Source organism: Alligator sinensis, unplaced genomic scaffold (genome assembly GCF_000455745.1).
Source record: "Alligator sinensis unplaced genomic scaffold, ASM45574v1 scaffold512_1, whole genome shotgun sequence".
NCBI classification, from domain to species: domain Eukaryota; kingdom Metazoa; phylum Chordata; order Crocodylia; family Alligatoridae; genus Alligator; species Alligator sinensis.
This window is the reverse complement of record NW_005842063.1, coordinates 1,094,141-1,120,349: the sequence shown is the minus strand read 5'-3', so window position 1 is coordinate 1,120,349 and position 26,209 is coordinate 1,094,141. Positions and strand designations below refer to the sequence as shown.

At 51.4% G+C, this 26,209-nt stretch overlaps 1 protein-coding gene across 3 annotated transcripts in view; it reads right to left on the bottom strand.

Moving 5' to 3' along the window:
* The window catches only part of EPHB2 (EPH receptor B2), a 121,211-nt gene that overhangs the window by 34,095 nt on the left and 60,907 nt on the right, over window positions 1-26,209 (bottom strand). For all 3 annotated transcript variants that reach the window (XM_014519749.2, XM_006023186.3, XM_014519750.1), the window contains exons 4-5: window positions 6,164-6,319; window positions 5,044-5,379 (exon numbers count right to left, since the gene is read on the bottom strand). In XM_014519749.2, coding sequence (XP_014375235.1) covers window positions 5,044-5,379; window positions 6,164-6,319 — 492 coding nt within the window. The remainder of the gene's footprint in view (window positions 1-5,043; window positions 5,380-6,163; window positions 6,320-26,209) is intronic.

The window sequence follows — 26,209 nt, the reverse complement described above, 5'->3', positions numbered from 1 at the left end:
GGCATGCGTGATAGCGGTGGTGAAAGGACTGGAAGGTGAGCCATGCGAGGACACATTGAAGAAACTGGGTGCGCTTAGTCTGGATGGAAAGAGATGGCGGTAGGGGAACGGCAGCGTAGCCAATTTTTAAATATGCGAATACCTGCCATAAAGAGGACGGCAACAACCTGTTCTCCCTTGCTGCAGGGGGCAGGACATTTGGTTGCAGGTTTTCAAAGGCAGAAAAGCAGATTTAGATTAAGTCTCAGGAAACCTTCCTAAGTGTAAGAGCAGAAGGGCAATGGAGCGAGCTGTGGCATGTCCTTTGGAAAAGGCTGGATCTGGCCTAGTTTGAAGACAGGGGATCGATCCTGTGCTGGGGGTTAAACAAGACGCCCCTCGATATCTTCTATCAATATCACAAAATCCTTCGAGCATAACATTCCCACCAAAACCACGGGTTGCAGAATTTGCTTCCAGGCAGGAGCTTCCAGCAAGAGGAAACTGTGATGCCCACAAAGGCAGGTGGCCCCAGGACACCACTCGTCCTTCCTAGCACCGCCGTGTGCTTCGTGGCATCTGGGCAGCTCCTAGGATCTCTGCACTGCACTGCTCTCACCTACCAGCTCCTCATCCTCTTCTACTTCTTCCTTCCTGCAACGACGACACGGCGTTCAGCTCTTCTCCTGCCTGTCTCTTCATACACCTCTTCTGTTCACGTGAAGCAGGCAAAAATCTCTCTCTTTAGAATTAACTTCATCTTCGGAGAAGAGAGGTGCTGCATCTTCTCAGGGTCTCTTTCTTGGACCTCTCTCTTTGGCACTTGTTGGATTTGGATGTGGGAGTCGCATTTGTCTAGGGGGAGTTTGAGGGGACTGGAAAGAAGCCGATGTTGCAGCAATATTTCAAGGGGGCAACTATAAATCTGCAAAAAATCCTGGGAAGGCTGATCGAGGATGCAGTCAGTAAAGAACTGAAATGGGTCCATGTGTCAAACATCACAATTGAATTAACAGTGTCAAATTGCCTCAATAAGATTACAATTTTTATTAATACAGGTCACTAAGCTGACAGGCTATTTAGACTTCTTTAAGACCTCTGACTCGCACCATGCCATGTTCACAATGCAACGCCTACAAGGTAAATCAAAAAGAGGTAGGGGGCAGATCTTAAAAAACATTTGTAAATGGGCACTCATCGTTTATACTTAGTATGGCATACTTTGGGGATCTGTTTCTGGCCCCGTTCCACTCAATAGCTTAATCAATGATCTGGAAGGAAATATAAAATAATTGCAGGCAAAACTGGCAGATGAGCCAAGAACTGGTGAAGTGAAAAACAACAATGAAGACAAGACAGTCGCACAGAGCGATCTGTACTGCGTGGTAAGCTGGGCGCGTTTGAACAATGGAGACTTCAATGCAGCCAAATGCAAGATCATACATTTAGGAGCAAAAAATGTAGGTCATGCTTCTAGAGCGGGGGACCGCGTCCCAGGACCTGTTAGGGGGAAATGAGCAGAACGTGAGCTTCCAGGGCGATCCTTCGGCTACGGTGGCTAAGCTCCTGGATGTATAGAGGGGAATATTGAGTAGAGGAAGGGCGGTGGGATTACCTCTCCGCCGAGAGACCGTTGCTGAGACCTGTTTGTTGCGACGTTCAAGCCCCAAAAAACAATGTTGAAAAAATGGGAAAGAGAAAAACAGAAAACCTTCAGGAAAGAGCGGCAAGAGCGCTTCACCATCTGAAAAACCAGTCTTATGCTGAGAGAGGCTAAAGGAACTCAGCTTATTTAACCTTCTCCTTGGGAAGTTAGGGCACGAGCTGATCACAAACTACGGGCAGGCAGACCGAACAAAATTCAAGGGCAAGAAATGGAAGCTGGATTAATCAGACTAGAAACATGATGAACACATTTAACAATGAGGATAATTAACCTTTGGAAAGGATTAGCAAAGGATAAAGCCCCTCTCTCTCAAACACCTGCTTTAGCTCACTGAGAAATTCTGGGCTGGACGCAGGAGTCACCGTGCTATAGAAGAGGTTGGACTTTTCTCCATGCTATGCAGGACTGGATGGAGAAAATCTCGGGGTCCTCCACTTGATACGCCCCTACCTATGGACTGATAGCACTATTCTCCAGCTTCATCAGCGACACATCCCCCCGGGTGTTACACCTGCTGGTAGCCTTGTGAGTCCATGCTATAGGTAATAAAAAGGTAGCACTTGATGTCACTACAACTATGCTGTAACTTCTCCAGCAACCTAAAAGGTATCCTAGTTTTCCCAGGTGTTTGTTGGCTTATCCATTTATTATTTTTCTTCCTTTGCTTCCATGTATAAGTCCTGTGCCTCTTCTGCTGCTTTCCCGTTCCTTCTCCTCTCCTCTCCAGACATCTGCCCAGAGGGCAAACGCACCTCTGCGCAAGAAACACGGCTCTCCTGTCCACGTTCAGGGGTTCTTCTAATCTCGCCGTACGCGAGGCACTAGCTCAGCATGCTGCGTCCTCATCCAAGGGAAGGCACAGAGCAGAGCTGTTCTCCTCCCACATCCTTCTGCTTTCCTGAGAACAGGAATTTCCCCCTGCAAAGCCTGCTTGGATGCCTCCTTTCCTGTTCTGGGGCTTATCCCTACCTTATGCCCTGGCCCTGTAATGTCATTGCTTCCCACCGGTGCCATTCGGAGAACGCTGGCTCCCATGAGCTGTTCAGCTAAGATCACTGCAAGTGTCCACCCCAACGGGTGCAGTCTGGGCTAGTTCCCTGACAATCGGGTGTAGAGGTGTGCCCACACTGAACTGGCACAAAAGCCACACACGAGTACTGTGTCTACAAGCAATCCCTGCCAGATCCCCCCTTTGGACTGCCAAGTTTTTGGAGGTCACAATAATGGGCTGGTGCTTTCCTGAGTAGGGCCAAAGCGAGGAGGCCTGGCCTCTGCTGCAGAGACAACAGGTAGGAGCCACATCTCCTGGGCAGGAAGACATCGTCTTGCTCCTCTGGGAGGAAGTGAATGGCCCATTGCAAACTTTGCCCACTTCTCAGCTTTCTAGCAAAGCTAAGTTTGAGCCCAGCTGGAGCCTCTTCTTCTAGAGCCAGACAGGCCAAGCACTGAGCGATTCAAGCAGGGGAGGCTGGGGTCCTTAATTCCCATGAATCATCCTCTCCCCTCCCCCTTCTGTCCTCTCTCCCACACCAGCACCCTCCTTTCTCCCATGCCCCTCTTCCCAGCTCGCTCTTCTATCTCTGCATCTAGAGCTTCTGTTACCAGTTGCTAATGAGGTACATCAAGGCTGCCAGGCTGTGCTGAGTGTAAGCAAAAGAATTCAGAACCTCTAATTACGGAGGAATTAGTGAGCAGGCAGTAACTGTTTAGTGCTAATGAATAGATACATTAAGAGAGGCATCACACAGGCTGAGAAGTGTGAGCCCTGATAATAAAGGAGTGTCAAACACGGAAAAGGAGGATGAGCGGGTTCAGAAGGGAGGGGACTAAGAAGGAACCAATTCGCAACTTCAGGTATCTCAGTCACTCTGCTGCAGAAGTGGGAATATTCACAGTTGGTTCATTAACATCACGACCACATTGCTTAATTGCAGGGTGTGAAATCAGAGCATTAGGCAGCTTATAAACACTGGAGCAGCAACTCCCAAGGAAACAGAGAGCCATCTCTTGACTTGCTCTTGGCCAACAACAGAAGTATACACACGACACCCGCACAGGCCGTACTCAGCCACTCCAGACAGTCGCACGTAATCACACGACCTCCACTCACGTCTCTCTCTCTCACTTGCACACACATCTGTGTTGCTCACATTACACACACACATTCATATACCTACGTTGACATGCAGCATGCCCAGCGCCTCCATGTTCATGCAGGCTCGTCGACAGGTCCACACCTGCCTGCTGACCAGTTCAGTAAGGAGCTGGTTCAGCCCACAGACTCATCCAAACACCCTTTTCCATCCTGGCTGCTTGCAGGTCTTTCTCCCAGCAAAGCAAAGCAAAGCAGGCAGAGCTGCCCTGGGAGATGCTCTCTTAATTAGCAAGTCTCACTGGCATGGTGCCACCACTCTCTCAGGGCTGCAAAGTGCACCCTGCCAGACCTCAGAGATCCCGCTGGCAGCCTACAAATCCTCCGGGGCATTAACCCAGAGCCTGAAGATGGTACAAGTGGCCTTTACACCTCCCCATCCCCAAGTAGACCTTCTTCTGTGGAATGAGAAGAGATGTAACCACACGCCTTCAACGAGGAGGTCACTGCCTTCAGAAAGCTGCCAAGCAGCAGCTCCTTGCTGCAGGGCAGGCTGCTGCTTGCTTTCCTTTAGCATATAATAGGAGCCCTTGGGCAGGGCAGGGAAAGCCGTCCTGGAACAGCTGTGCAGAGAATTCCTGCCTGTCATCTGTCTCTACTCTCTGCACCCGTCCTTCTGTGACAACTTCCTCTGCCTCTGGTCATCCAGTTCTGGAAACCGAGGCACTAGTTATATCAAAGCTGCACTCCAGAATTGCAGCATGCAGGGATATATTTGCACTCACTTGAACGTACCGAGCACAGCTATCAGTAGCCGCGAAGAAGGGGTTGCAGGGGCTTTAGTGTGAGCTGCACACAGCACTGTGTACCTAAGGTGCATTTGGAAGTCACTAGCCTGTGCCAAAGCCCATCTGGCCGTGTCTTCACTGCTACTGTTTCCTGATACCCAGACTGAAGGTTGTGCAGGTATGCTTAACTACGCTGCCATGACGCAGCAGCGTAAAAGTACCCGCAGAAATAATCCTGTTGGGCTTCTGCAGGTAAGACATGCCAGGAAATTCATGCTGAGATAGCAGCCCCAAAGCTCTTTTCAGGTGGACCTCTGGACCGCACAGTCTCTGCTGACATAGACTTGTTGGAAAACAAGACATGTTTTGGGATATGGCCTAGGAACATCCAGGTTACTGAATGCCCATTAGGTGGATAGGATTTTTGGTCACTACAGTGCCTAAAAGGTGAGTCGCTCCTACCCCCATTCTCTCCCGGGTCTCAGTCTGGCTCAGCAGAGGACACAGCAATTCCTTACCAGCTTGGTTGGTGGTGATGTTCACCGAGGCAAACTGTGGGGAGAAGGGGCTCTGGTCGGTGACCCCATTCACCGCTTGGATCTCAAAGGTGTACTGGGTGTGGGCCAGCAGGTCACTGATGTAAATGCGGGGCTCCGTGAGGCCCAGCTGGCGCGGGGTGAACTGGACGTTGTCTCCACAGCGGGTGCAGGCTCCGCGCCCCGAACCACAGCTCTTGCAGATGATGTTGTAGACCAGGTCCTCGCGGCCCCCCGAGTCCCGAGGCGGAGTCCATTCCAGCATCAGCGATGTCTCGTTTACGCTGGAGATCACAGCCTGGGGGGCAGACGGGATGGCTGTGTTGGGCAAGAGAGAGAGAGAGGCTGTGTGAGTCCATGCCCTGCTCCATCCCACATGCACCTTCCTATTCCTCTGCCTCATAGTCCAGGTGAGGCTGCCCTGGGGTATCCTGCTCTTCCACAGGGACGTGGGGGGATGAATAGCAGCTACATCTAAGAGAAACAGCTTCCAGACCCTTCATTTCCAACCGGATATGAATAGAGGCCCTGTTTGGCTGGGTGCTGCTCACACATATAGCAGGACCTTGCCCTAGAGAGTTTACAGTCTCAACAGAGTGAAAAGGCCAAGTTAACTGCTTAGCCGGGAATAGAGCACAGGTCTCCCTTACACCAAGCCCTCAAACCCAGGCCGATTCTTTTTGGGGTTCTTTCTACAAGCCTTTTGAAGAGCTGTGGTTGTTCCTGTTTGTGCTGCGCACCAGTTTTAATTCTCTGGGTGCCTACAGCTCAGATTTACTCCCTAGAGGAAAGTTATTTTGGTGCCAAAATCAGAGTGCAGGAGCCTAAGTTCCTGTGTGCAAAGTGTGTTTCGGACACCTTTGCTAGTAGACCTCCTGCTCAGCCTGGATGCCAAGTAAGGCTGGACACTGCGGATAGTTGCTCAGCCCTCCAGTGGCCTTTAGACAGCAGCTGGCGGGTATCAGAAGGGAGTCACTTGGGAACATGGGCAGCTCTGAGCTGCAATGGTTCATTAGACACCACCTGGTAGTTTATATTACTTATATCCCTCTTTTCTATGTCGGTACCATCTCATGCCACCCCTAGCCTGGAGGTCACTTACTGGTGCAAGGCATGTCGAGAGGGTCGGAGTCTGCACGGTAATAGCCGTTTCGGCACACACAATTAGTGGCCCCTTCTGAAGTCGTCCGGCTGTTAATTGGGCAGTGGACACATCCTTCATCCCCTTGGCTTGCCTTGAAAGTCCCTGATGGGCAGCCTGCAAAGAAGCAAGAACAGCATTCAGTGAGAGGAAAGTCCCCCCGCTCCTCTGAGGCCCAGGTTGAAAGGTGCCGTGTGGCCAGCGTGGAGGGGGAAGGGGTTTCCTGAGTCCCAGCAGATAACCCAGGAAACAAAAACAGGAGCTTTGCAATGTCCAAACCCCAAACCCAACAATTTGAGATGCACTGGAGGAGGAGTAACTGGTTTGCAACCCACTTGGAGTCTGGCCCTGCTCTTCCCTCTGACGGTGGGCACGCGCAGATAGACCCAGAGGAGCTCTAAAGGGACTTTTCTTTCATGACTGCATCACTTGTTTTTGCCCAACATCCTACTGTCAATGCCTGGAAACAGCAGCCACGTCCGGTGGCAGCAGATAAAAGTCTGGCCCAGCCAGGACTTGGACCTGAACATCCTTTAGCCACAACACGCCTTCCACAGCACGGAGAGGGGCTGTATAAGCAGTGGCAGCTGTGCAGCCTCTTCCAGCCCTCCTGACACTGGTGGCAAAGCCCATCAGAAATACACAACCTGCTACATGTGTGTGATGGGCTGCCAGTCACAGTTCAATCAAGCTGCAAAAAATGGCAAATCGCAAATGCAGTGGAAAAGGCCACAGACTCCACCGCAAAGTGTCTCACCCAGCAAAACGCACCAAGAGCCGGGAGGACCCCAAAAGCCAAAGCTGGCCCCCAAAGCTGGGCTGTAGAAGTCCTTTTGCCTTGCTCTGGACACTTATTCCTGACTTTTTCTGTTAATTTATGACACAATCCATGTAGTCTAAAGGACAGCGGGTACTTTTTATACTGAAACATAGTACACGTACATCCAAATTTGCTTTACCAGAAAGGCTCGTTGAAACCAGTAGATTTATATGGAATATCTCCCACTACCAGGAAACCAGCCTGTACCACAAGGATCAAAGAAATAGCTTGAGAAGGTCACAGATTAGGCGTGCTCCAAGTCTGTAGTGCCCGAAAATGTAGTCTAACATCTCTCCTGCAAAAATCACTGCCTCTCCCGTATTTCCTGGACCATCATGGCTGCAACATCACTTATTCTGAACAAAGCATTGCATTTATTTTCAGTGTTGTTTTTATCTTTATTTTTATTTACCAAAAGTTTTTCTTAATTACCATTAGGAAAAGCTGGTCTTGGAACACTGCTTATAAAGACAGAAAGTAGCATTTTGAAAATGTCAAAACAACTGACTTTTTAGATTTTTTTTTCTTCTTTGCTTCCCTTTTTTGGCTGGAAGTAATCGCCGTGCTCAGCAAGAATTCGCAAACCGTTTTGGTCTGATCTCATCACTGGAATAAATTAAAAGCTTTTCCCTGCTCTAGTAATGAGAGCTCGAGATACTAATAGAACCATGAACAGTAATCAGTAGAAAAGAAGACTTTAATTGCCCGACTGAGACAACTTCTCTAAATATCAAGACTTTTGTGGGTAAAAGAGCTGGATCTGTTGGGTGCTGCGCCTGCTTCCCCAACCCTAGCAAGAGTTTTATTTTCAGGTCTTGGGGCTGGGCACTGAATCCCAGCAGGTTAATTCAGTCTCATGAGACCCTTGCGGATGCTCCTCTGCTTTGTCCCTAGCATTATAAGGGACCTCCCACCCCAATTTTGGGGGCAGGGTGAAAGGGCCTCGATCTCAAGAGGTATTTGATCGAAGGAGCCCATGCCTCACCCCAAACTGCTACGGTCCCTGAATTTCAGACTGGTTTAACCATGCATGTCGATCTAAAACGGAGGTTAAAAAAATACCTTGCTGCGACTTGAAATATGGTGCTGTTGTTGCTCCTCAATAACACTGCGAACTACTCAGCTGTCACCTCTCTCAACAGATTAACACTCCCTGTGACATATCTGTAATGAAAATGTGCTGCGAGTTCGGTCAGAAATGAAGCCGAGTGCTTAGGGAGCCAGGGAAGGAGAGGGGGTTTGGAGACCCAGGAACCTAAGCGGAAGGAGCATGAACTTCTCAATCAAGACACTCAGACTAGCGGAGGGAAGGGGCTTTGTAATAGAAACTGGATTTTTTTGGTTGGCCCCTGCCCAGGCGCAGCCTTTCAGGGTCTTGATTTTCTGACAACAAAAGACTTTGAGGAAAGCAGACGCCTTTCCAAAATCTGGTGTGTGCAGCACTGAGCCCGCTGCTTCTTACCGAGAGGGAAGAGGGCGGCACAGCTAGGCAGCAAAGAGAAGCGGCTAGAGATGAACGAACAGGAGAAACATATAACCCTCGCAGGCCAGGAAAATGCACACGGTATCTTCACAAGATGGGAGCAGGAACAAAAATTCGTAACTTTACTCGACACTAAAAAGCACAGACTACACACAGACAATAGCCTTGCAGCTCATGGCTGCTTCTTGCCTTTTAAATGGGCTCATCATTTTGGTTTATCTATTTCAGTGACACTCAACCGGGGGTTGCGCCAACCTGGGCTGCCCTGAGGTCCTTTCCAGGGGGCTGCGGGGTGGCACACGTTAGCACTGTTCGTTGTGAAACCCCGACTCGCAGGATAAACCCGGAGATTTCCACTAGAAATCCAGGCTGCTAGGGATGCTCTGGGGTCTTGCCGAGCTCTCTGCAACAGAACTGCTCTAGTATTTTTCCAGAGTCAAAGAACGAGCGAGAGCTGAGAGCCGGCATTTTCCAAGGGATGCCCTGAGGATTATGTGAGTTGCCTTGGGTTGGGAAGGGTTGGGAAGCACTGATTGCTCTGCTTCTGATAACTTCCCCAGCCCCAGTGGTGGGAAAGGCCACTAGCCATGGCCTGCTCCACTTTCCCCAGGACTGCAAAAGAAACAGGGCAGGTGTTATTAGAGCCCACAGGGTGTCTCAGATCCCTGTCTCCTGCTTGCAAGCTGAGGGCACCCAACAGTTTTGCAAAGCAGGAGGCACTAGCCGGGGGCCCTGTCAGGCTCTGCGAAGGTGCCTACCTCTCAGCTCCCCACCTGCAGCTGCTTTGACTCCAGGCGGCAGCGGGTGAGCTCCAGGGACCCCTCCAGCTGTTCCGCCGGCCACCGGCTCGGAGGCCGCGTGCTTGCATGTGGGGTGCATGGGACAGGAGCACGGGGTAGTGCGCAGGAGCTGGGCACGGAGAGCGCTTGGACCAGCTGGGGGGCTTTCTCTTCCTCTTGTGGCTAGGAGAGAGTCCAGCTGTTAGGGAAGGGAGTTTACTGCTCCGTGCTGAACAGGGGCTCTGGGAGGGCAGCCGTGATTTCAGCACCAGCATCGAAGGTGCTGAGAAGAAACGATGCACCTGCAGCATCTCGCCCCTGCAGTGGCTTGGCGTACAGCCTCCCACCTGCCCGATCTTGCTGACTGCTGCCCCCAAATCAGGGCTGGCTGGGCTCAGCTCAGGCTAGCAGAAAGCCCAGGCACGCTGAGCTAATTCCCCGGACAGCAATCACCAAAGCCACGTTTGGTGCATGGAGCCCACAAAGTGTCGTCTCCTTCCAGGGCCGTTCCCTATAGTCTGTCGTCCTCTGAGCGGGGCTGTTCCCCGCAGGTGGAATTGTTTGCTGCCGTCTGGGCTGTGGGTTTGGGGCAGGACAAGCCCCCGCTGTGTCATCTTTGTGCTGGATAGAGACCTCCCGGGGTTGGAGAGCCAGGCGCGTTGCACCACCTACACGGCGTCTCCTTTCCACGAGAGCCTGGGGTGTTTGTGATGCCACCTGGGAGAAGGGTCTGGCTTGCAGATTCAAACCAGGCTGAGTTGTGCGGAGACTAGGCTGAGCGGTGACAGCATCTCCAAACAGGCCTCCCCATCCTTGCAGACAGGTCGAGCAACCCCTCCCAGCTCCCTCCACATCCTCCCTGCGGACAACTCACATCACACAGCTCTCCCAGGCAATTACAGCTTTCAAAGTGGCAGCGCTTCACCCACAGAAAGGGGTCTAACGAAGGACACTCTGTCCTGTCTGCTTGGCTTTGCTTCATCCCACGCAGCCCAGGACAGGTTTTTTTAATGCATGACAGAAAACAGCAGCATTGGCTTTATCAGAGCTGCCAACCTGGCCTCCCCGCCACCCTCCTCGCCTCCCAGGCCTCCTCGCTGTGTGTGCAGGGAGCGGAGGGACAGAGGGTTGTCGGTGCTGGGTGTGTTTGGAGCCTGGCAGTGGCTCCTCCTGCAACGTCGTGGTCCCCCCCAGCTACTCTGCACAAAGCGAAGTCCGGGAGCTGCACCGAGCCCGTGGCACATGCAGTTCCTTGCCCGCGTGGATTCCTAACGATACAGGTCTCCCTACGCCTGCATTTCCTAGCAGCCAAGCAAACTTTCCAAGCGGGCTTCAAACATCCGTCACTGGCAGAAGCAGCTGCGAGCTGGGGAAGAGCATCCTCTGAACATCCACCTCTAGGAGCTGTCGGGATGGCTCGGACCTGCCCTCCAGCCAGCCCCGGCAGCGATTGTGCCTCAAAGAAGGGGACGTGGCTCGCCCTCACGACTGGAGGATGGTGAAGTAGCAGGTGCCTCTCTTCTGCACTTGTCTTTGTTGGCTCGGGTTTTCGGTCGTCGCTCGGACACTTTGTTATCCATGCAACAGTCCTGCCTCCTCCTCCTCCTTCCAAAATCCCATCGTTGCCATGCTCAGCCGCAGCGCGAACTGCCATAATAAAAGATCCTGCTGGCTCCTGGCACCTCATATTAAATTTGGCTCTTTCATATACAACATTTTGAACTTAAAAAAAAAAACCCTTTCACAGGGCAAAAAAATCCACCGGAGGGGGGGGAGGGAGAAATCACATTCTTGATTTTTTTTAAGTATTTCAAACTTATCCATGACACCCTTACCAAGCAGGTTGGTTAGGCAGTACGTGATTTTTCTCCAAGTGTTTTCCAGAAACATTTAGGACTTTCCTTTTTCTTTTTGTTTGGTCTTGTACAAATGCTTCCCCAAGCTCCTTCTGCTCCCCGGCCATTAAGAGAACAGCTCCCGACCTTTTAACATACTGAAAAAACCCAAGTCTGCAAGTGGTGACATCAAAGTTGGGCTGATGGAAAACCCCTAATCCTATAAACACTTCTTGTTTTAATTGGTGTTAAAACAAAGATAATCTTATCTCAGCCCTTATACGAGAAGGGGTAGGATGGACTCTCTAAAAGCTTTTCTAAAAGCACTCGTAAACCTGACAAACATTCTCTATCCAGAGCCCCGAGGAGAAGGGCTTTAATCCTAAAGGAAACATAAAACTCAAAAGAAAGCTTTATATCCCCAAGAACTTGTGCCTTGGCAGGACAGGCTGACAGACAGAGAAAGGGAGAGAAAGGCACAGAGAGGGTGAGAGTGATGGAGCGAGGCAGGGGAATGCGAGCGCAGAGGCCTGGGCTGCCTCACTTTTAACGCCCGCAATGTTCACAGCAGACTCCCTCCCGTTCCAGACCCCCAGAAGCAGACGGTCCACAACAGCTCTGCTGGCTAGTTTCTGTGCCCAGAGGCATCAGAGACACCATCGAAGCCGGTGTCCTTGCCTGGGATGTGCACGCAGGAGATGCAGACCAGACTGGGAACGCAGACCGGACTGGAGTCTGCTTCTTGGAGGGCTGGAAAAAAGAATCAAAACTCGTGGAAGAGGTGATCTCTTTTATTAGACCGCCTAGATGTTTGCAAACAAATTACTGTATTTACCTGCAAGCTTTTGGGCACACTGACCCTTCCTCAGGCGCAGGAGAGCAGGGATTGTAAATGTTCTCCTAGGTAGAAATGACAATTTGTATTTCATATTTTGGAGGGTTGAGTATTTCCCCTCTCAGAGAAGCAGTGAGCACTGTCAAGGGTCCCCATGACCTCTCCTCTCCATCGCTGGACCTGTGGGCCTTCCCGCTGCACTGTGCTTTATGGCTGAAGCAAGGAGACGGGAGAAGGAAGCAGTTTAGTGCTCGAGTAGCAGGAACCTGTGGTTTACAATTAACGGGGTTTCTATCATGTGTCGGCTCCAGAGTCAGCTGTTTCTTATCTCGGGCGCTGTTTATCTGTATGGTAAGCCATGCTGAGCCTGTTGAAATAGGGTGGGATATAAATCTATATAATAGTGGTAATGATAATACAAAGCACAGGGCAGTGGCTTTGGTTGGGTCATCCCCCGATAGACTTGCCTTAGCATTTCAGCATCAGCGGAGACTAGAGGAGAACGTTATTCATTCTGCAATTGCTGCCCTCTTCATTTCCAGGATGTGGTAAACTTTTCCAGTGCCCAATCCAAGGGCCTTGTAGATGGGGGAGAAATGAGTGCTGATAACAGCCATGGTGTATTTATCACACTAAAAACACCACGTAGCATTGCATCCAGATAGACTGAAAAACATGCCAGCTGGTTACTAGACAATGACCCTTCAGCCATGAATGACTCGCTTTGTCTGCATTAGGTGCTATGTGACCTTTGCAAATGAGCCGGTTCGAGCGGGATAGATACCACGCTGCAGAGCACCAGTCCCTTCCCCGGGGCAGCCGCGTTAGGAACGACAGACACCTGCCGCAGGAAGAACAAACCCCAGCCAGCACGAAGGAAGACATGCACGGACCTTGGCTAGCTAAGGGACTAACGACAGCAAAGGCACACCGCTGCGTAAGCTCCAGTGACAGAAACAAGGCCAATTCCTCCGTACTGAGTCGTCATACTGGAAAACTTGGCAGCCTACAACATAGACCCTCTCAACAAAGTCCTGTTGTGATGGACGACGGGTTTGCTGTAATATTCCAGTTTTAAATGTGTTTCTGTGGTCAGAGTGTTGCCTGCCTCAGTTTCCCTGATTTCATAGATTTGCACAGAGAAGTAAGGCTGGGAGTGAACTACGGGTGTGGGGAAGGGGAAAGGGTTGATAAGAGTTTCTGCTTGACAAGCATCAAGAGAGAAGTGGATAGCTGCGCTGACGCCTCAACGAGGTGGGACTGGAGGTGACGCTCCAGCGATTAGGCAGGTCTGGGGAAGGTGCTGCGAAGCCCTGCCTGCATTGCCAAGGACTGCGACCATTCAGTCCAGGGATGTGGGAAAACCACTGTGGTCGGAGTCCATGGTGAAGCCTTGTAGCCGTGTTGTGCGTGCAGGGAGGCGGCGCTGAGCTGCGGCCAGGGCTGTAGGCTACCAAAAACCAGAGAAGCGAACTCTCCGTTCTGCCTCTGGTTTGGCAAATTATGGGCTTACAAATACTCCTGACACACAAAAGAAAGGCTCCAGTGGAAGTGCAGGGCACACGACAGTACCTACATTGCACGTGCATGGGGACAGTTACTGGGAGGGGGTCTCCCCCTTCCCAAGTTCTTCTCCAGTGCGCTCCCGACGCCCGCCTCTGTCCGACACACGACCCAGAGGGGAGTGGAAACGTGCCTTTGGAAAAGGGGTTATGCAAACATGCTGCTGCGGCACTGCCGGCCCAAACGTGAAAAGCTTCATTTAGAGGAAGGGTGCAGAGGTCATATAGCTGTTTGTCTAAAAAGCCCAGGAAACAAACTTGCTTTATTTCCTCCCGTAAATGCACTGACTTCACTAGCTCCATCACACTTGACCGTGACAGTTAACTCCTCCAAATTCAGGAGTCTGGCACAGCTGCCGCTCAGGATCACAGGCCAATCCATGTCTTGATTTCTGTTTTGAAAGCCTACCCACCTTCTGCCTTCTTTCATCTCATTTCTGACAAACTTCTTACCTTAAAAAGTGCGTCCAACCCAGAGTCTCTTCGCAGAGGCAGCTGGCGACCACCAACAAAAGATGTATGAAGAGTCACAAAGACCCGTCCACGTCATTTCTCTGCGAAAAGCAGCTGGCAAAGAGTCAGGAAACAGCTGCACGGGGAGGGCAATGCCACACAAGCCCCCAGTAGCTGTACAAAACGGAGGGACACAGGCAGGTTCTTCACTACTATCAATCCCCCCGCCCCCAGGCATCTGCAGGGGATGGACACGAGCGCTTGCAGGTTCAACCAGGCTGAAATTCAGCATCCTCTTTGCCAGTGCAATGCACACTTGCAGACTTTCATGTCATTTCAGACACACGTCAGAGTCCTTGGACCACCAGCCCCCAGTTTATGCCAGCAGTGTTTGGTGTTGGCATGGGTGCATGGTTTGAAACTCAGAGGCCAAGGAAGACACAAACCTACAAGCAAAAAACCCTGCAGTTATAAAACAAAGCCCACCTGGATTTTTCTTTATTGGGAGAATAAAACAAGCTGTTCTGCTTCCTCAGCTGAATTAGTTCAAATGGCAAAAATACTCTCTCTGCGCCTGCTAAGCTAAACTGAAACCCAAGAGTATTCCAGTCCATTCGAGCTTACGTAGGCTCCTCTACTCGTCGTCCCAACAATCACAACGCAATGCAGACACCTGGAAACACTGGCACTTGGAAGAACGTAAATACCTGTATTTTCTGTACTGTAAAGGGTGAGAAGGATGTAGATGCTAAACGCAGCCAGTGCCTTGTCAGTCATCTCCAGACTCACCGATGACTTCCCTATTTACTGGAAGACCGTCCTCCTTGTATGGAGGGACTGCCAACAGTGCCTTGTCCCTGCTGTACAGCTTCACCTGTGTCTGTCTCTTAGCCTCGAGGAAGGCTACTTGATGCCCAAAACCGTATCTAAGAGCTCTCCCAATAATCCAGTTGGTCCAATAAATGGCATCACAAAAAATCCTTGCTCATCTGTATTTATGCATGTGATAATTGCTTCCTAAGTGCAGGTCTCTCTCCATTTTTCCATGCTGCATTTTGTTCAATTAATTTTGGACCATTTTCCCAGTTTATCAAGGTAATTCTGAATCCTGACCCTCTTCTCCAAGGGCTCTGCAACTCCACCCAGCTAGGTGCCATCTGCAAGTTTACTAAACATGCCCTCCGTCCCATCCTGCAAATCACAGTGAAGATATTAAATAGCACTGGGTCCAGGACAGACGCCTGGGTCATCCCACTCTACATCTCCTCCTCCTCATTAGACCCGTTTGGTCTTTATTTCTAGCTAAATTTCAGTTTTATTTCTATGAACCACAGTATTGGATATGCATGTATTTTTGGGGGTGTCAGTTGTAGCCGTGTTGGTCTAAGGACAAAGGCAGGCAAGGCTCTTTGGGCAGATGTGATGTATTTCATTCGACCAACTAAATAGTTGGAAAATGTGTTCTTTGCAAGCTTTCAGGCACAAAACCCTTCTTCAGGCATAGGGAGAGTCTGCTGGGGTTTTGTGTGCTCCCCTGAGTGGAACAGAAGCCAATATTTACACCGTGATTGGAAATGGCCAGAAAAGGGATTGCTAATTAAGTGTCAGGAACACCCAGGTCAGACTGCACTTTCAGTGGAGCCGTAGCTGGCGTTACGAAAGATGAGCTCTGGAGCGAGCTCTTGCTCACAAAAACTTATGCATCTGTGACTCAGTTAGTCACTAAGGTGCAGGTCTACTCTGCCTTCTGCCTGACTTCAGACTACCTCCCTCTGCACCGTGGATCAACCAGCCAGGAAGGTAGCAGACAGATGTGAGCCCATTTACAATCAATTGTGGTTTACATTTCAAAGGGAAAGCCCTCAGAAGGGGGAATTCATTCCCCAGGGACTCCTGAAAGGAATCTCATCAGAGACTGATGTTTTCACCCTCGAACAGAATGAGAGCGTCTATACCTCTCCTGAATAATTGATAGCTACGGAAATTAGATGAGCTGTCTATATGTCTGGAAGGATGTAAATATGTCTATAGGCATTACGGATAATTGTAAAGCAGGAATATCACCTGACAGAGTCATCTGCATAATGGCTGCCTGCTCCCCGAGCATGCAACAGAAAAATGGAGATGAGGTTGTAGTACTTAAGATGCACTGGGTGAGGCAAATGCTGTCCGCAGATTCCCAAGCCTTTGAATAATCTATATCCCCAGCCGGCAGAAGCTGGGATAACCGCTATTGCAAGCACAGCAGCTGCTTGCAGGGAGCCTGTCAGGAGAGACTGGGCAGGTCTCTGGGCACAGAGAGATGCTGCGCTGTAGTAAGAAATGCAGGGTGCAATCGTATTTTAATTCTTACGGTTGTTTCCTTGTGTTCTGTCATTACAGCCAGCAGTGGCTTGTTCCCAGGATTTATCCAGCTCTCTGCTATTCTATTTACCTTACTGCTTGCCTGCAACGGCTGTGCTTGAGGACTCCAGGCTCGGCTCTTCTGCAGAAGAAGGGATCTATCATTTGTACATAAATCCTAGGGGGATGCCTCACAAGCTGGCAAAACTTTCTCTTGTGGAACTGCAAGGCCTGGACTGAGGGGGTGCAACTAAGGTTTTCTGGGGTAAGAAGTGATCTCAGGGGCAAATCTTACTGTGTTCAGTGGACAAGCAGCAGAAGAGTGGAGGTTTGGGGCTGAAGGCCACCATGATGTGTTGGTCCTTGCCTAGGCCCTTAGCTTGCACCGGGAGGAGTGATGAGAACACCAAGTGTGCTCCAAACTCCTGAATCCTCCTAACTGCTCTCTGATCTGCTCCGGTCCATCCCTGGCAGTGTTGTTGGTGCCTCCATGGACAAGCAGGAAAGGGAAGTGGTCTGAGGGACAGGTGAGTCTTCCTATGGCACCCTGAATCCGGAGGACCAATTGGTCCTTCTGTCCCCTGCAGAAGGGAGTCTCCAACCACCGCTGCTCTCCTCTTCCTCCTTGGTGCAGTGGTCTTGGAGCCCCCAGCCTTCCACTCCTTTTCTGCCCACTGCCAAGCTCCCCCGGCCCCGCTGATGGCTCTATGCACAGAGGTGCCATAACACTTTGAACGAAACATGATGAAAGGTGCTGTTTGGCTGTCTACCAAGTCCTCCCTCTGACCCTGTCTTCACCTCCGTGGACGGCTCCGCTCTCCTGTTCTCTCTCCGGTCCCTTCCTCCATCCCCTCTCCTGTGCTTGCCTTAGAGCACAGAGCACGGCCATGTCTGCACTGCCACCCTGCTGAGCCTGGGACTGCTCCCAAGAGCAAGCACTGCAGTGGAGATGGCTTAGAGATGTGCTGGGTGCATGACCCATTGCCCACCTCTCACCAGGGGGGCTAGGAGGCATGGCGAGTACCTACTCAAGCCATCTATGCTACCCGCTGGCTGGGCTTGGGCACGTGCAACACAAGTGAACGGGCAGGGCTTGGTTCTTGGAGGCAGCCAGAGGCTCAGTGCAAAGGCTGTACAGCAAAGGGAGGGCGATGGGAAGTGGCTCGGGAAAGCCCCTCCTTCCCCACCTGCCCAGACACTGGCAGAAGCCTCCCTTTCCCGGTGCCACGCTGACCTTGTGCGAGGGTGCCATCACCCTGGGGCAGGAAAGCTCGCAGGGCCACGGTCTATCGTCTAGAGCTGAAAATTAAATTAAAAGCACGACAGGGATAGTTAATTAAAGCAGATTAGCGCACGACTAATTAGGGGCACTGACACTGGAGCCATCAAGCCCTGCAATGTTAATTAGCTCTCCGTTAATGTCAGCTCCCTGTTCGGTGCAGAAGGAGGAGCAGCTTCTCTCCTAGGCTCCACTCACTGCCTGAGTGAGCGGGAGCACTGTGTCGCCGCCTGCAAGGAGCCTGCCCTACCATCCTGCAGCAAGCCCTGGTCTCCGTCCAACAAGGCCCTTCCTGGCCCCCCAACTCAGCTCCCCTCCATTGCCCATGGGGGTCCTTCTGCCACAGACCAGCAGATCCCTGCCCACCCGTCCAGAAATCCCCCACTCGTTGCACAGGAAACCACAATTTGGCTTCCCCCCATGGAGCAAACCCGTGTACTCCATGCCATCACCGGTAGCATTTTGATTCCTACATCCATGAGCCCCATGCACTGCAGGGACATGCTTCTGGGTTTTACACCGCTGCCTCTGAGGCAGGATCTAGGCCTGGAAAGTGAGGTCTATTGCCACGGCCTGGGAAGCTGGCTCTTCCTGGCAGGGGCTGAGGCAGGGTGGCAGGACCAGAAAGACTCTGCACGCGGGCAGGGGGGTGCATGTCAGGCTGGAGAGAGGCTGGTCAACTCTACTGCCAAAAGCTCCCTGCATGTACCGGTGATCCACAACCCAGCCCACCCGCCTTGAGCAGAGCCAGCATCCTGATGCATCGGCCTGCACAGCATGTCCTTGTGTTGCCACACTTCGCTCCAGTGCATCCATGTACTTCTTATCAAGGAGCTGGTGCATAATACTGCTGTAGGAGCTGAAGGGGATGTGGCGCTTCCCCCCAACCAGCATTTGCTTTTAGGGCCATCCAACAACCCTGCTTGAAGCTGTAGTAGGCATCTGTCTGTCTCACAAGGGACAACAGATCTGTGCTGAGTGAAGCATCAGCTCTCTGAACATCTGCGAGGGTGGCTGTAGAGCCCAACTGAATGACCTCTTTACGTGCGAAGTTCGTATCTAACAGTCCCAAACGTGCTGCAGGTTCGTCCAGATGTTTCTTCTTCTCTCTGCATGTTGGGCTCTTTTTTCCTCCAAACACTTCCTTCCATGCTTAATGGACTGTTTCCACGTGCTTTGATGTGCAGCTACAAACAGGAACTGTTATATTACCCACGTCTATCACGCAGGGCAGACGGCTGAGGTTACTAGATCAGGCTCTGGACAAAGTGCTCTGCGGTACAGGTGCAGGTCGAGATTGCATAACAGCTAAGGGAGCATGCCCTAACGGGAAGCGATCTGACCCTGCTGCTCATCCTTCTCCACAACTTACTTAGGGCTTTCAGAAGGAAACAAAAGCTCACTTATCCTAGCACTAATTGATTTATAGTAATCAAAATAAAACCCATTAGAAACAGTTCCTTGTTTTAGTTTCAGAAGACTTTTGACCCCGCCGGGCCTGGAGCAGATTCATTAGGAATTCTTGACGGTAATGTGTGCTGTAGAGGAGTCCAGTGTGGCTTGAGTTTCTCTCTCTTGAGATTGCGATTGCATGTCAACGGCTGTCAGTCCCATGCCACATTTAGAGGAGGGGAGTTCACGAGTGTCACGGACTTGCACGTCGCAGCTGGGGAGAAGGTGGAATCTGCTAGTTCAGCAACTGCTGCAACTCCTTTGGGGCAAATCCCTTGTGTGATCCGTTTTCCTTGGGCAAAAAAGCTTCAATACATCAAAAAATAAAATCAACTTTTCTCTTTTCTATTCCAACTTTCCTCTGAGGCTAATCTGGGTAAAATGAAGATTTTACTGCACCTTTAATTCTCCTATGAAATACGTATTTTCATTTCCAATCTTTTCTCCTTTGCCTGAAGAAGGGTGCTTGTGTCCAAAGGCTTGCAATTAAAGACTTTTTTTTTTGCAAACATCAAGTTGGTCTAATAAAAAGTACCACCTCTACCACGAGTTCTGATTAAAAAAATACAAAGCACTGCTGGAGCATCAGAGCTGTAAGAAAGCAGCCAGGCACCCGGGGCAGCGGGATGCGTGGGGGCAGCGGTGACTTCCAGCTGCTGCTGTGATTGTGTGGCTGCAGCAACAGCTGATAGTATACTGCCCCGCTCCCCGCCCAGTGTTGGTGCCCGGGGCAGATGCTCTGGTTGCTCGTGCTAGCTACGTTACTGTGCAAAACAAAGGGAGCGCATGTAGCAGGTGATGTATTGTAGGTGATGTGTAGACTTGGAATCAGAGGCTTGGGCTCTGTTCCTGACTCTGCCATTAGTTCCCCGAGTGGCTCTGGGCAAGCCTCTGTCTCATCTTGCACCATGTTTTACAAACGGAGATGATCGAATTTCTCTCCCTTTAAGGCCCAGATGAGAGGTGCAAGGGGTGTGAAGAAGGCATGGTAGTGAGAGTTGAACCATTGGGACGACTGACCTGGGGTGGTGGTGCTTTTTCTGCCATTCAGACTTTAAATCAAACTGGATACTCTTTCTCGCAGACCTGCTCTAGCTCAGCCAGGAGCTCTGGGCTGCGCACAGGAGTACCTGGGTGAGCCTTTTGGGTCTGAGCTATGCAGGTCAAACCACAAGGTCAAAAAATGGCTCTTTCTTGCCTTGAACTCTAGAAATCTTTGACCAATATAATAAGGTTTTATGAGATGTTTGCTTCCAAGGGCAGACCCAAGAGATCCCTTCCAATCCTATGCTATCTGCTCTTTCTTGCTAGGATGCCTGTCAAATATTTCAAGCCTTGGGCAGCTGCATACCCGTCATGAACAAACAATAGCAGAGAGGTGCTAGGAGAGACTGGAACCATTTATTACTAGTCATGTCCGGTAAAAAACCCTGCCAAGAGCCGGGCACTCTATCTATGCATGGGGTAGCGTTTCATTTCTCTTTGGTTGTCTAAGTGGTACTTTTTAGTTGTCCATGTGGCATTTTTGGCACATACATGCAGGTAACAATTCTCTTTACCAGCAGCATGTACAAAAAAAGTACATGTGTGTAGACTGACTATGCACAGTAGACTACAGACTGGCTGGGCACACACGTATGTCCATGCACGTGCCTATCTGCACTTCCACGCACCTCTGACTGACCAAGATGAGTGACCTGTGAACAGAAAAAACTTGACATTGAAACCCACGGGAGCAACAGGCCAACTCCCTTCCAAATAACAGGCTTTGCCATAGAGGGGAGAAGCCCTTCACAAATCATCATGTAGCAAGGCTGCATCCAGGGGCATAGGAATATGCAGAAAATACCTAACAAGTAATGGTCTCCTTCCTGACTTACCTAAGGGAGCTAAGTTGGTACGCCTGGGAGGAAAAAGTGGGGTGACTTATCAAGCAGGGACTCAATGTGACCCATCTTTGCAACACCCCTGCTACCTCGTCCTGCCACCTAGCCATGAAGAGATGGGGCTGGGAGTGGAGTGGCATGACCTGATCAGCCTTTCCCGGGGCCAAAACTATATGGACACCAGAATATAGGTCCATATAGTGTCCTCACCCCTACACAACCTAAGCAGGACATGTTCTCTTTGGAAAAGGCTTGCACAGAAGAGGAAGCAGATCTTTTCTGTTTAACCTGCCTTGCAGAAGCGGCGATGCCTAGCTGGGAAGAAACAGAGCAGAAAGGTGGGAAAAGCGTCACGTCGGGGCTGAGCACTGCAAGAGTTTCCTTCCTGCAGGACAAGGACCTCGGCACCCACACTGATTGCACTGCACTGTTTTGAACAGTACAAAATCTGCCCATAGTAGCCACCCCTGCAGCAAAATGACTGGATGCTGCACGATTTCACACATGTGGAAACGTGTGCGTCCATACACTTGTCTGTGTGCATGTGCGCAGAGGTGGCGTTGACTTGGGTCATTACCGAACGAAAACTGTGAAGACACTGCATAATCCCTTGCCCCCGTTCCACAGGAGAAGCTGGCTCTGGTCAGGTTGAGAAGACCTTGGAGGCAGCGGGTCAGGATCTTCTCTCGGTGGCAGCATGAGCAATCCCACAGAAAGCAGCAGCCCGTTTGCACTGTGTTACTATAAATGCAAACAGCCATCAGCGATTCTTGGGTCTCGAGCTGTAGCTTCCCGAGGAACAACCCCGTTTAAACAATCAGATCAAGAGTGACTTGGGGAGGGCCGGGTGGAAAGTCCAGGCGGCGAAAGGGAGCAGAGAGGTGGAGGGGGCCAAGCCCACGCGGAAGGACTCTCCACGCATCCTATAAGCAACGGCAGAAATGCCTCCCGGTGCATCTGCGCGGTCCCAGCCCATCTCTGCCTCGCTCACCAGAAGAGCCACCTCTCCGGCGTTCGCAGGCAGGTTCAACTAGCCTTTACTTCCAGCAGATTAAAGTAACTAATCTAGTTAATGAAAGCAAATCAGCCTAAATGAGCCTCTTTCATTTCTACCGGGGCAGCGGGTCACCAGGGAGCAAAGCTCTCCATTTAGCTCCCAGCAAGGACTCAAGCCCTGGAATAAGTCCCCGTTGCTGTGACAACTGAGCGGCGCCGGGGCTGCCCTTTCACCCTGCCCTGCTAGGCATGAAATTCAAACAGAGGGTACGAATCCGCACCCAGGACTCGGCAGCAGGCCGCCGCATCTGTTCTAGAGACGCGCGAACGCAAATCAAACAAGTCGGCCGCACCTCCCAAAGTCACGGTCCGGCGGCTGGAGACGCCGAACGTGCAGGGTGGGCAAAGCTGGCCGCGGGGGCAGGATCGACCGGTCAAAGTTCAGGGCAGGGAAGAGTCGAGCAAGAGTGAACCGAGCTCAGCTCGTCGTCCCCGTGCTGCTGGCCGGTCCGGGAGATCAGCAGGGCAACACACCTGCAGCCACGAAACGTCTCCGTTCCTCCAGCTTACAGAGCTGGTCCCGGTGTCCCGAAGCAAGGTGCTCCATCAGGATTTTGTCCCGGTTTAAATTGTTTTTCCTGCTGGAGCTCAAAGGGCCGGCTGCTCTCCGTGGTCCGAGCCCCAGGCAGGGGTGGTCCACGTGGCAACTAGCCCCGGCGGGGCTGCCTTGATGATAGGGGAGTATGGGACCCTGTTGGACTCCAGCATTTCCATCGCTACGGGAGGCTGTGCCCCTCTGGGTGCGACTCTGGGGTCCATACGGACGTGCAGCAAAATGCCCCGTGGGTCTCCGGTCCGGCGAGCCCGAAACTCCCTGGAAAGAAAGCGGCAACCTCTCTGGACGACCGAGTCTGCAGGTGACCGCCTGCCTGACGTGACCCCTGGCTCCGCACAGCATCCCGCCCCGGGCCGCGGGGCCGCCAGCCAGCGCACCTGGCAAGCTTCACAGCTTGGCAGCTGCCCCAAAGGGGCACACATTCCCGCCATGCAAAGATGTTTCCATGGCAATGGGCTCGAAGCCCGCAGCTGAGGTTTTGAAGCGCGTGCACATGAAGCATTACAGCCTGCTCAGACGGGCCCGGCGCCGGTTCATCGGAAAGGCCCCAGAAGCCCAAGGAGCTGTCGAGAGCAGAGCCTGGTGCTGGAGGCCGCTGCTGGACTCGGGCACAAGCAAGGGGCAGTTAGCTGGAGAGAGCCAAAGGGGCAGAGGTTGCCTGCTGCTCCACAATGAATGCCTGTTGTTCAGTTCTCGGTCCGGTCCACCTGTTCTTACCGAACCACAACCTTGCCCGGTTGGGCACTCGAGTGGCAGCATCACTCACAGCCTCCTGCATGCCCCATTTCAAACACCCAGCCCCAGCCACACACACACTGCATGGTCATGTCCACACACACAAATCTGCACGCACACACAAATACACAAAACCCCTTCTGCTTATACCGCCGATTTTGTGCAACCGCAGCACGCTATTCACAAAACCGCACACAACGGTATATTATCCATCCACACCACTTTATACCCCAAACTTATCACAACCCTCCCCTCGAACCTCTACCAGACACCCGATGCTACACCGTGCACGCCCTACTCCTTGCATTTGCACACACCAACAACACCGCTGGGCTGTGTCCTTTGGACTACGTAAGGGGCACAATTATCTTTACGCAAGCACACTCCACCTGCACTCCCATTTTCTGTTGATATGAAGTGCTGTGTAGGAAAGACCAGATTGCTCATAAAAGGCTGGTCTTCTCTCATTCCTGTGTTTAGAGGATATAGAGAAAGCCTGTGGGCTAAAATGCTCAGAGCTGCCCCAGAAACAGTCCTAGCGGCACAACTAGCTTCTAGCACAACCGGCACACCATGTTTCCTGGGAGCGGGGAACCCACACACACACACACACACACAGTACATGGGAAAAGCACATCTGCATCCAAATACCTTTAAGTAGGTTTTTTTTGCCTTGAGCTGCTGCTGTCCATGACTCCTCTCCCATTCACACACAGGCATCTCTGCTCCAGGTTGAGACCCGCTTCCCATCCTCACAAGCCGGTCCTGCTAGGGCTTTTATCAGATTCATCGATTTTCAAGAGGCCAGTAGATCACATAGCCCGACCTTGTGCAAACCGTGCCATCTCGCTCAGTCACCTCTGTATGCACTCCAGTCACTTCTGCCTGGATGAAGAATAACTTCTAGGGAGGTGAACAGTTTTCTGAGGAAGGACTGCAAGAGATGGAGAATCAACCACTTCTACTTAGAAGATTGTGTCACATTTCCTATTTGAGTTTCTTTGGCTTCAGCTTCAAAGTTGTTGGTCTTGTTCCACTTTCTCTGCTAGGTTAAAGAGTCCTTACACACTGGGATTTCTGCCCTTGAATCAACTTGTGTTTTTGATCAGCTAAACTGACTGAGCTCCTTCAAGTTTCTCATTGCACAAAATTTACTCTGGCCCTCAAATCATTTCTGTGGCTCCTCTCTAAGCCCTCTTCAATTTCCAAGCCCTCTTTTAAAACATGGACACACGTATTCAAGTACCAGAGTCACCAATACAATAAAGGGAGGCCAAATAACTTCCTGCCCCTATTCACTGCTCCCCTGTTCAGACGCTCAAGGAGTGCATTAGCCTTTTCTGCCGCTGCACCACGCGGGGAGCTCACGCTGAGCTGCTTTTCACAGCCTGTTTTCCAGGATCCGGTCCCTCATCCTATAAGGCTGACTTTACTTGTACCTAAGCACATCATCTGTCATTAGGCCACTTAAAAACCCTTTGTTTGAATGGGTCCAGGTTATTTAGTCCAGATTTTTCCGCAGGACTCCCCTACCCGCATCACCCATGTGTGCATCTTGCACTGATTTTTCTAGCAGCCACCTGATAGTTACTTCCAGATGAAACCTAGAGCTATTTTGGTTGAAATGTGAATGCTGCTTACACTTGGCCTGGTATGCCATCCACTTTGCAGTGCAGACTGAACCACCCTCCAACACCTTGCTACAGGTGTTTTCCTGTCATCTTCCCATTTCATTCTGCGTCAAAGGTCACCTACCGCTCATGTACATCATTTGAGTGTTTGTACCCTATGCTGGGCACCTGCATTTCTACTGTAGTTTCCTGGTGCCTGGACATAAATGGCATTCAGGAGGCCGTCTTCTCCCTGCCCCGCCGGTGGACCAAAGGCTGACTCCGAGGCTCTGATGAACTCGGGTGCAAGGACACAAGAGCTATAATTTGGGGAGGTACACTGAAAATCTGCACCTCCCCTCTCCGTGTCCAGAAAGATACCAGAGGAAGGGGCCTCAATGCAAGAGGTACATCCGATCCCTTTAGACCTGGAAAGGGCTTAGCAGAGGTCGGTGCAAAGTGGAGCGGAGTGGTTCTAGATTTCGTCCTCCAGCCAGTGCAGCCTGTCTCACGAACTGTCCTTGCAGGGGGGCTGTGCCGCCCCTGCTCTGCCTCGTCTCCTCCGCTGCTGGGGCTGCAGCCATAATGCCAATAATAAAAAACCTCTGTGTATCTCCAGGGAAGCAGGACTCTGAGAGGGGCACAAAGGCTCCAGCAGCTGTGTGTTTGCAAACAACCCAGCTGAGCTGTGAAGAGGGGCTGAAAGCAGTAATTGTCTTTAATTAAAGGAGGTTGGAGGCATCTCAAGCTTTAACAAAAGGCATTTCCAGCCTGCTAGCAGTTCTAGTACTCAGTGCTGCTGCAACCACAGACATTTTCCCAGGCTGCAGGGACAAGCAGAGGACAAACCACAGAAGACAGCAACGCAGATGCCAGGGCACCCAGAGGGACAGGGTGTTGCCAATGCAAGGGCACCAACCCCACTGAAGCCAGGGCACCCACGGGACACGGCTGTACCAGTCTTCTTGGGGTACAGAGCACATCAATGCCAGGCGGCCTGGCTGCAGAGGTTCATAGGGTACAAGAGGCCACTTCCACACCTACGTGATGGACACCACATGGGTATCTAACAAATGAGCCAGGCAAAATATAAACTATAACAGCAATCAAGAAGTCCTGTCCATCCCAGTGCATGTAACCTGAATATGCCCTGCAAAGAAAGGAGCCAGGCAAACGTCTTTCATTTTATTCCATTGCCCTTCGGTGAATACAAGAGCACTGCACCAGCCAAGCTGCTGCTCCTTTGTCCCGCCATCCTCTGCCGTTCCCTACAAGCTCTCAGACAAGCACACAGGATGTCCCAAGATGGCCTAGGACCTTGAG